We start from the raw sequence: 11,279 nt of genomic DNA, 5'->3' as shown, positions 1-11,279 counted from the left end.
TGGTGCCAGCCAACATGACTAAAGCTCCATTCACACCAACAAAACATGGTTAATTAAACCAGGTTAAGCAAAATGAAAATTGGTAACAGAAAGCTGAACCATTGGCTTTGATATAGGATTCAAGTAAACTTAAACCTATGCTTTCATTAATTATGCTAAATCTGTAGTCTACAAAAATCCGACAGCAGCTTTTATTTCATGAAGGAAACAATTTTAAACTGTGCTTTACTAAACAGCTTTTAAACGTGTTTAAGCCTTGGTTTGAATGGGGCTAGGCATCAAGGGTCATGTTATTACGAGACACTTTGAACAACTGGTGCCAGGGAAGGAAAAAGGGCACCGGAAAATTAGATAGTTTGCTCTGAAATAGGGTCAGGGTTTGGAGAATTAACGGAGCTGCAGACTCCCACGAAAAATTTCGAGCAGTAGCCCTGGGGTATCAACTTTGTAGGTTTTTGATTATTCCAATGGGGTCTTAAAATTCAATTTGATAGTGAGGCCTATAGGACACAAAGGAATTGGATGAACATAAATATTCCTGGAGCTTATTCCTTTCTCTATAGTGCCCTTGTTACATTTGTTTTCTTGGACCCTCCTCCTAGGCCCTAGGATACGGGAGAGTGGTGGAAAAGTGCACAGTCAAATGTTGCCCAACCTTTTGGCTGCCACTGCTAGCAGGGGTTCTTTTTGTTGTTTCTGTTTCTTTCATCCCGGTCTTCCCGATTAAAGAAAACAGGAAGTGGCAAAATATAAGAAGTTAAAGCAGATCCTCCGCTATTTCTCTACCGCCCCTTAATTCTATTTGTGCTGTCTTTGATTGTAATAATAATAATTATTGTAAATATAATTAATTTATTCCTAAACAGTTGTACGTCTGGCCCGCCTAGATTAGCTCTCGCTACCTGTGGGCCAGTCTCTCCTTTTTGCTAAATTTTTCAATTTTCTAATAAACTTGAAACTTACAGGGTAAATTGCACCGTGTCCAACTCTGGCAAAGAGAGCTGGAGCTAGTGGTGTGATAATTAAACAGAAATTGTTCATATTTGGAGGCGTGCAATCTTTAGCTGGTAGTCCTTGTGAAATGTATGATCCAGTCACCTCAGTGTGGAGTGAAATTCCAAGTCCTGTTGCACCAAGATGTTTAGCAAGTGCAGTGAGTTTCAAGGGGCAAATATTTATTGCTGGAAATTTTAGAGGTGATTATGAACGAAATCAAATGCCATTACAAGTCTACGACATTGATGAAAACAAATGGGAACCCATTATGATCTTTTCCAAGTTTTACCGATTGTCTCTGCTCAGAATATCAAGAGATGTGCTAGCTAAATGCATGGTAGTTGCTCACTGAGGCTCGCACTAAGTCATAACATACGTTGCTCATCATGTTCACTTTTTGGTCTTATTTGGAAAAATATGCAGGAATGTTCTAATGTTTAAGTAAGGAAAGGGGACTCGCTTGTCAGAGTAACACTTTTAGTAATTTTATGCTACAAAAACCAGAGTTAATCGCTAGCCCTTTGGGTCATTTGCAGCCAGTTTGAGACTGCATCTTTGCCTTACTGATTATGCTGCTGCCCAGTTACAACTTGTACACGTATTTTATTTCTGTTTGCCTAATGTTGTGTAGGCCAGTGATACAATTTTGATTGATCAACTGAGTTAATGAGGTAAATTGCCCATCATAAACAGAGCACTAGCACTAGCAAATCATCAGGGTACATTGATGTGCTTTAATTTGTATCTCTTTATGGTGGCCAATTTACAGAATGAAACATTTGTTTTTACACCCCCCCCCCCCCCCTTACCAATGCGGCACCACAGTTTCTTTAAAAAGTATCAAGATTCAGACAAGATTCAGAACTGCTTTCCTTGCTCTTCTCTTATCCATTTTAAGAAAATTATGTTTAAGAAATGAAAAACACTTTTCATAGGGTCGTACAAACAAGAGTAGACATTTAAGAGAAGAAAATACTAATACTGTTGTGGGGAAAACCAAAGGCTTGGGCAAGTGTTTGCTTTGCTCTTTTAAGTTTCCCAACCTTTATAAATTGTAACTTCTGTGTCTGTTTCTTGTAATTCAGTACACAAACCATGAAACATTTACTGTTGTTTTCATAGTCGTACAAAAACATGGCTTTCATTCACCTAGCTGAGTTGTAGGGTGCAGTTTTTACCAGCATGTGTATTCTCATAACGTTTTCTTATTCTTACACATTTTTATCTTTGGTGATCATTTAATGTTAAAAGGGGTTAAGTAATTAATTGACAGACAAAATTGCTTGTCTTGTAGCGAACCATTCTTGCATGAAGAGCTGAGAGCAGAACCGGCGCAAATGACTTTTCTCGTCACTTTTTGTTGTTTTAGCTTAGATTCACCAGAGTTTTTTAATGTTGCCTTGAATTTCGTAAGAAAACATTGCTCTAATGTTTTATCTGCTGCTCAATTGCACTTCGTTTTGTTATAAAAACAAATCTTGCTTATAATAATAGGTTTTATTGTGAGCCAAGCACAAAGCAGCGGATAAAGCATTAGAGCAACGTTTCCTGTTTTAATTAACAGGTTTAACAACTGAATAGAAAGAATATTACTATGTACATTCGGATTAATTGTATAACATCTTTGAACTGACGATGGATGCAGAAAAAATCATAGTTTTTCTTAAATGCTTAATCATGCTTTTACTGTTTCTATGGTAACCAATTATGTCAAAAAAATGACCATGACTTGTTTGATAATGATAAGGCATGTCTTTGATACCAGTTTTGTTGTGTCAAGTGATAAAGGGTGGTCGTTTTCATCTGTCAGAAGGCAAGTGAAGGAAAGGCTGGAAACTGGTGCCAGCCACCTTAAATACTTGAACAACATGACTAATGCTCCATTCCATCAACAAAACATGTTTAATTAAAGCAGGTTAAGCAAAATGAAAATTGGTAACAGAAAGTTGAACTTTTGTCTTTGACAAAGGATTCTGGAACTCATTAATAATTCAATAATATTTCTCCTTCAAAATCTGTTTGTTTGAGAAGTTATATCAAACACTTGTCACAGTGTTTCACCACAATATCAAAAACCTCGAAGTTCGTCAAAAATACTCTGCTACGCGTTGTTTTTTCAACTCTCTTTTCGGTGTTTGATATGTGATGAAACACTGTGTCTCGTGTTTGAGATATTACTTCAAGTAAACTTGAACTTATGCTTTCATTTGTGCTAAATCTGTAGTCGACAAAAATCTGACAGCAGCTTTTATGAAGGAATCAATTTTAAACTGTGCTTAACTAAACAGCTTTTAAACGTGTTTAAGCCTAATTTTGGTGTGAATGGGGCAGAAGCATCAAGGGTCATGTTATTACGAGACAAACTCGAACGTGTGCTTTCTCCAGACACCTTTGGTTACTACTGACTAGTCTTATGAATGAACTGACCCAAAGCACTTCGTAGTGGTTATGGCTTTGAATATCCTGGGTGACTTAACCATTGAACTCTCCCCTCCCCCATCCCCACAAAAAAAGTTGAGATACAAGTTCCGTGCCCTTTTTTTTCTTTGTATAGTAAAAGAGAATAAGTTTCTTGTGACATGGTGATGCAACTCTAAACAACATCTCAGTGATGCCCAGTCCATATATGGTCCCAAGAGAGACCTGAGAGACCTGGTCACAGTTATGTATACTAAGCAACTTGAACAAGAAAGCCCAACTCCAAAGTTATCCATTCTTTGAACAACTGGGGCCAGGTCTGAAAAAACGACACCGGAAAATTCCTTTTTGCTCTGAAATAGGGTCAGGGTTAATGGAGAAGTAACTGAACTGCACACTCCCACGAAAAAATTTCAAGCAGTACCCCTGGTGTATCAGCTCTGTAGGTTTTCGATCATTCCAATGGAGTCTTAAAATTCAATTTGATAGTGAGGCCTATAGGACACAAAGGAATTGAATGAACATGAATATTCCTGGAGCTTATTCCTTTCTCTATAATGCCCATGTTACATTTGTTTTCTTGGACCCTCCTCCTTGTCTCTAGGATAAGGGAGAGTGGACGAGGGGTGTCAAATGGTGCCCAACCTCTTGGCTGCTACTTAGCAGGGGTTCTTTTTGTTGTTTTTGTTTCTTTGTTCCCGGTCTTCCCGATTAAAGAAAACATGAAGTGAAAAAATATAAGAAGTAAGCAGATCCTCCGCTATTTCTCTGCCGCCCCTTAATTCTATTTGGTCCGTCTTTGATTGTAATAATAATATTGTAATGATATGAATTTATCCTTAAACAGTTGTAATTCTGGTCCGCCTAGATTAGCTCTCGCTACAAGTACCTGCGGGCCAGTCTCTCTTTTTTGCTAAATTTTTGAATTTTTTAATAAACTTGAAACTTGCAGGGTAAATAGGCCATTTTACAATAATTGTGTGCTTGGTGACTTGGCCTTGGATAATTTGGAAGCGAGGCTGGGGTTGACCTTGTTTTGATACAGACCTCACTGCAATGAAACTAGTTAGCATAAGAACAGCATGATCTACATATGAAAAGCAATGAGGTTTGTATCAAAACAAGGTCACCCCCAGCCTCGCTTCCAATCCAATGCCAGGTCACTTAGCTCCTCGAGTATACTTGATACTTACTTGATTACGAACTTTGTTTATCATCTCATTTTGTCAAAAATATGCATTGAGCTGCGGTAAGGGGTGATTTGGGCTTGAGGTCATTGGCAACCTAGCCTCCTACGTGGACCTTCTTTGGCTCGTCAGGTCACACACTCCTCCCTACTTGGGAAGGAGTGCGTGACTTGACGAGCCAATATATTTTGCACAGCGGCATGCCCCCAATAAAAATCGGCGCGATTTCTTAGTTGTTGAATTTCACGTTTTCGACATCTTCTCCCCTTGATTCGCCTTTTATTTTCTCACTTTTACACATGGATTCTCTCCTTGAGCCAGTCGCTGAGACCGAGAAACCGCAGTTTTGCGTGGAAATGATGAAACGCCTCGATATTCAGCGAAGGAATGAACACTTCTGTGATGTGATTCTCGAAGTTGGCTCCGGTGACGATCAAGCTCGCTTGAAAGCTCACAGAATCGTGTTGTGTGCAGCAAGTCCGTTCTTTCACAACGCTCTTAACAGTGACATGAAAGAGAAAAAAGAAGGAGTGATCCAATTGCAGGAGACCAGCAAAGCTGTGATGAAAGGCGTTTTGGAATATCTATACACTGGATATGTTCACATCAATGAACGGAATGCGTATGATCTGTTTGCAAAGGCAGATTATTTTATTCTTACAAGTCTAAAAACTTTGTCGGCTAATTTCATTATGCAAACGCTGTCCCTCGTTAACTGTGTTAAGGCGTATTATTTTGCCAAGAAGTACCAGTGTGAAGAGCTACAGAAAAGAGCGAGGGATTTTATTCTGAAGAACTTTGTTGCAGTAGCTGCAACTGAAGATTTCCTTAGTTTGAGCAGCAAAGAGGTCGAGGAGTGGATTGCTAGTGACGAAATCATCGTGGAAGGAGAGGAAAAAGTTTTCGAAGTAGTTGTAGAATGGGTGGAAAAGAATGGTTGCAAGAAGTACCAATCCTTTTACGACCTGTTTCAGCACCTTAGGTTCATCTATGTACCACGAAATTATTTGTCCAAAGTCATCCTGCCGCATCGCTTTGTAAAGGACAGGAAAAGATGTGTGGATTTAGTCCTAGATGCAATGAACTGCATGTCTGAGGGCACAGAAGAGTGCTTCTTCTCAATGCCACCACGAAATTGTCTAAAAACCTATGAAGATGCTATTGTTGCTTGTGGGCCAAGAAAGGTAAAGTGTTACATTCCATCAGAAAACAAGTTGTATCAGTTGAGCAACATGCCATCATTATTTCATAGGCATTACAGTGGTAGCCTGAGTGCTTGCCATGGTAAATTGTATGTTCTTAGTGGAACTTGTTCTACTGGCAGCTTTCTAAATCGTTATGATCCTTTGCTTAACCTGTGGTCCCCAATGCACACGCCAGAGACAGTGTATCCATTTGCTGCTGTTGTTACTTTCCAAGGTTTCTTGTATGCTGTTGGTGGAGCAGACAAGAATTGCAAGGATGTCACCTCTGTGCAGAAATACAATCCAGACACAAATCTGTGGCAGGCAGTTGCCCCCTTGAGTATCCCCAGATCAGATGTGTGTGCAGTTGCTGATGACAGTTATCTATATGCTATTGGAGGTTTTGATAATACAGCGGCATGCTTAGACACAGTTGAGAGGTTTGATCCCAGAAATAACACTTGGGATAAACTTCCTTCAACTCTCACAAAGAGAGCATCAGCTAGTGGTGTGATAATTAAACAGAAATTGTTCATATTTGGAGGCGTGGAATCATCAGCTCGTAATCCTTGTGAAATGTATGATCTAGTCACCTCGGTGTGGAGTGAAATTCCAAGTCCTGTTGCAGCAAGATGTTTTGCAAGTGCAGTGAGTTTCAAGGGGCAAATATTTGTTGCTATAGATTTTCAAGGTGATCTTGATGAGAATCAAAGCTCAATACAAGTATACGACATTGACCAAAACAAATGGGAACTCATTATGCCTCTTTCCAAGGGTTACCAATTGTCCCGTCTGAGAATATCAAGAGATGTGATAGCTAAATGCGCCGTAGTTGATTACCGAGGCTGGCACTAAGTCATAACATACATTGCTTATCATGTTCAGTTTTTGGCCTTATTTGGAAAAATATGCAGGAATGTTCTAATGTTTATGCAAGTTTTTGCTTGTTTCCCAAGTAGATTGATTAATTAATATGATGCTGTTGTTTGGGCAGGATCTGGTTGGTGATTTTGTTTCATGCTGAGGCAACCTGCACCATTTGCAACATCTCACACTAATTGGTTGTGAGATCTTAAGAAGGAGCAATAGAAAAATTCTCCTAGAAACAAAAAATCCCTTGGAGGGGGGGGGGGGGTGGCAAGGGGGTACTCGCTATAATGGACTATATGGGAGGCTCTGCCAGAAAGTGGGTACCTTTTTCAGGATGGAGGTTTTTAAAATGATAGGAATTTCACGAGGTGAAGTGTAGAAAAGTGTACTAAGGGTAAACTGTCATTTAGGTATTCCAAGCCTTTCAAAATATTTTGAACAGGCCCAACAAAAAAGATAAGAGTGTTTCTGCTGTAGGTATGTGAAAAAAGTAAACATTTCTCATGGAAGGTATATGAAAGGGTTACCTTTCCTATCAAAAATGGTGTATAAAAGGGTAAGGGTTTGGACCTCAGGCCAAGGCCTCCCCTTATAAAACTTTCTTGGGTACACTCCCCTCCCCCCTGGTGCAGGTTATCAGGGTCCAGTGAAAATAGGGCTTAGAACAGGTGAAGACCTACTGTTCAGAATACTCTCTGTATCAAATCATTTTGTTTCCTTAGAGGAGAAATTTCTCTGCCCATTTTGTTTCTGTGACAGGTGTAAAAATGGGTACCAACAAACTGTCAGGGGATGGGGGGGGGGGGGGTGTATCAGGGTAAAACTTCTAGTAATTTTATGCTACAGAAACCAGAGTTAATCGCTTGCCCTGTGGCTGCTGCCCAGTTACAACTTGTACTTGTATTTCTTTTCTGTTTGCCTAAATTTGCATAGGCCAGTGATACAATTTTGATTTATCAGCTGAGTTGATAAGGTGAATTGCCCATCATAAACAGATGTAAAAGCTGGCATTTCAAGCACTAGCAAATCGTCAGGGTATATTGATATGCTTTAATTTGTATCTCTTTATGGTGGCCAATTTAACTTATCAATAAAATTATTTATTTTTTTACGCCCCCCTTCCCCCCCTCAGGATTCAGAACTGCTTTCCATGCACTTCTCTTTTCCATTTTTAAGAAAATTTTGTCTAAGAAATGGAAAACACTTTTCACAGAGTCGTAGAAACAAGAGTAGACAAAAATTAAGGTAACAAAATACTAATACTGTTGTTGGGAGAAACCAAAGGCTTGGAAAAGTGTTTGCTCTGCTGTTTCAAGTTTACCAACGTTTGTAAGTAATCATTGTTACTTCTGTGAATGTATGTTGTAATTCAGTACACAAACCACGAAACATTTACTGCTGTTTTCATAATGATACAAAAACATCATAATGGCTTTTATTAACCTGAATCGTAGGGTGCAGTTTTTAATTAACCCTTGAAGCCAAAATACCAGCATGTGTATTCTCCTTATCTTTTCTTATGTTACATGTGAGGAGAGTTAGATAGATGTTTGATGAGCTATTGATGATGTAGAGAGAAATACGATGCTGATCAGTGTTGAACTTTAAATGGTTAGGCCTGTTGCAAATGTCGAATTAAATTCAGTCATGCCAAATTCTAAAACATAGAAATGGATAGCACTAGCAAATTAAAACCAAAACACATTAAAATAATTCATGAATTTAGTTTGGCACAGGAATAGCATGCCATTTAAAATCAAGTGTGCTATTGCTGTGCGGCACGACAGGGCCTCCCGTGCTAAATAGTTGTGCCAAAATTAATTCAGTCTGCCAAAATAAATAGTTTCAAACATTTTGCTGCTGCAGTGTTTAAGTCAAATTAAATTCTTGAGTTTCGCACGGCAGTAGCGGGACGTTTGCAACAGGCCATAGTACGTTAATTCAACGTGTAAAACTCCTTGAACTTTAGGTGTACAATTAAATACTACTTTAATTTAAACAGTTTAGGTTGTGGTGATGTGAAACCACACCATTTCACCCCAGGGATTCATGGATTGGGTTTCACATTGTTTTTGTGCAAGTGGCTAGTAATCCTGTTTTATTATATTTTTTAAAACTGAAGCCAAGGCTGCTGCCTAACAAGAGCCCGGTAACCTGGGGAGCCTGAGAAAATGCTCTGGGAACCTAAATTGTTTGCAGTAGCACCTATCACTTCACATGTTGGGCTCCTAACTTCGCAGCTTTTGGCCTTGTGGGCTCCTTGAAATTTTTCTTAGGCAGCAGCCTTGAAGGTTCAGTGGCTAAAAAGTGTTCCTTCCCATTAGCCAAAAGTATGAAGGTTGTGTAAGTGTAATTAACAAATAGATTCAATGTTAAAAGGGGTTAAGTAATTAATTCGACAGACAAAATTGCTTGTCTTGTCGGGTACCATTCTTGCATGAAGAGCTGAGAGTATAACCGACCCAAATGACTGCAGATTGCTTTTTGCAGATTACAGAGTTTTTGCTTGTGGTCTTGAATTCCTTCAGAAAACATTGCTCTAAATAAATACATTTTTGTTGTTGTTATTGTTAATTAATGTTTGATCCGCTGCTTTGCCCTTCGTTTTGTTATAAAAACAAATCTTGCTCATAATCATAGATTTTATTGCAAACCAAGCACAAAGCAGCGGAAGCATTAGTAAGAGCAATGTTTCCTGGCCTGTTTTAACAGGTTTAACAACTGAATAGAAAGAATGTCATTATGTACATTCAGGTTTGTATAACATCATTGAACTGACAATGGATGCAGTGTATCCGAAACATGTTTTCAAAACTAAAAATGTCTTAGGTTTTCTTAACTGCTTAATTTATTCTAGGGTAATCTTTTGGTATTTCAGTGAGAGTTGGGAAAATTTGCAGTTTTATAGACATTGTACTATAATTAAATCTGTTATTCTGTACAACTACAATTTAGCTTTTTATTGGACTTGATTAAATCCAGGTTGCAATTTTATTGATTGTGTGTAAACGAATGCTTCTAATATTACATGTTTCTGTATCATAATTTATTTTCTCAAGTCATTGTTGATAATTATTTATGAAGAGCAAACAAAGGAAATCACTGCCATGAAGGCAGTTTTGAGAAGTGAGGTTAATTATTAATTTTATTATAAAATTTAGTGAACTTTGCTCTGAATTTCTATAAGAGTAATTTTGAATGGTTTGAGAAGCTATATCACTGGAAAGAGTGTTTCATACAATTTCCAAATACCAAGAAGTAGGGAGGGGTTCAGAGCCACCTTAAATGTTCGAAAAATAAGGTGACTCTTAACCCCTAGGCTCGATTTCCACCGCTCCCTCGCGTCTCGTTTTCCTCCTCTTTGAGTGATGAGTGTGGGCTCATTTCCTGAACAGTGACTGGTAATTGAGCCTTTTCCTTTTTCGTTTTTCTGTGTATCCCCCACCTTTTGTTTTTTTAAATAATACGACTAAGTTCTTGAATGAACTGCCCAGCTGAGTTGCATGCCAAAACCTGAGAGTAATCCAGAAAATCTAAAATTTTGAATTTTAAATTTGTAGCTCAGTGATTTCTTTGGATTGTCCTAATTTTGTCATATGGTCTACGACAGTTCATTCTGGAAGCTGCGGCCTATTTTCTTGCAATTTCGTTGTATCTTCAATACAACCAAATGCCAACCTAAAATTCGACTTGAGCCTATGTGACGCCCCAATCTCCTTCATTTCATTTTTTTTTTTAATGATTCGTTTCTGCTCCTTAAGTGGTCTTAATTTTTACCCTGTAAACCCCAATAGCCAGATCAGTATTTGATTTCTTCTCACATTATCACTGGTTGATCAAATATGTTGGTCACGAGAATGTGGAAAATGGTCCACAAAGATCGGGGGAGGGAGGGGGGGGGGGGGGTGAGGTACTTCCTATAATTAACAATTATTCCACTCGCGCTTGTTGGATATGAGATGATAGATAGCCAACAAGGCGGGTAGCGCCGAGTTGGCTATAATCAGACCTCAAATCCAACAAACGCGAGAGGAATAATTGTTTTATTAAAAACAATCAGAAGTATCGCTAGCTCTTGCTGATTTCGCTTTGCAAGTACAACCAGAAGATAATTTAATGGCCGCTATTTCTCGGGCATTGTATAATGGCTCATATACCATGGCCGCTAAGCCAATCAAATGCCTTGAATTGCGTTATACAATGATCCAGTGTTTAATGATGGAGTATATATAATGGAGCCTCCAAGTATAAAATTTTCTTAGTTTGTTTTACTGATACAATTTTGTTAATAACTGCAATTTTTGGCAAAATGTGGCGTTTGAAGCTTCAGCCAATTCTAAAACAACTGTTCCAGGCCAGCATGCCCCTATTCGACCTAAACGGAAGGACTAGGTGACAATTCGGCGCTTGCAAGTTTCAGGTTTCAGCTGTGGACCAGATTTTCATCAGACTGGTCATACACTTCCGGCCTTTCGAACGTTGCCGAGCAACGTCAGGTTTCTGTGTAGGTGGACATCACTTCAGTTGATTAATTATCATATCTAAAAACTGAAAGCCGCAAAGCGGGAATATTGGCCTTGTCCGTGGCTTAATTGAATATTACGTCGTGAATTTCATAGGCTGT

General features: G+C 38.7%; 1 protein-coding gene and 2 long non-coding RNA genes across 3 annotated transcripts; 2 read left to right on the top strand and 1 right to left on the bottom strand.

Moving 5' to 3' along the window:
• Positions 1–989: 989 nt before the first annotated feature.
• Positions 990–7,901, top strand: LOC146481477 (uncharacterized). The gene is made up of 2 exons (XR_014864428.1): positions 990–1,667; positions 7,629–7,901. It is a non-coding gene; the product is annotated as an uncharacterized LOC146481477 (long non-coding RNA).
• LOC146481478 (uncharacterized) lies at positions 2,437–4,358 on the bottom strand. Its single transcript, XR_014864429.1, has 2 exons — positions 2,834–4,358; positions 2,437–2,688 (listed from the first exon to the last, which is right to left on the bottom strand). It is a non-coding gene; the product is annotated as an uncharacterized LOC146481478 (long non-coding RNA).
• LOC146481476 (kelch-like protein 11) lies at positions 4,709–7,901 on the top strand. Its single transcript, XM_085108254.1, has one exon. It carries the CDS (start codon positions 4,901–4,903, stop codon positions 6,638–6,640), a length of 1,740 nt encoding a protein of 579 aa, XP_084964380.1. The 5' UTR covers positions 4,709–4,900; the 3' UTR covers positions 6,641–7,901.
• Positions 7,902–11,279: the final 3,378 nt, after the last annotated feature.

The sequence above is a fragment of the Pavona decussata genome, unplaced genomic scaffold (genome assembly GCF_977016875.1).
Source record: "Pavona decussata unplaced genomic scaffold, jaPavDecu1.1 SCAFFOLD_49, whole genome shotgun sequence".
Taxonomy (NCBI): Eukaryota; Metazoa; Cnidaria; class Anthozoa; order Scleractinia; family Agariciidae; genus Pavona; species Pavona decussata.
This window is presented reverse-complemented; position numbering and strand designations above follow the sequence as displayed.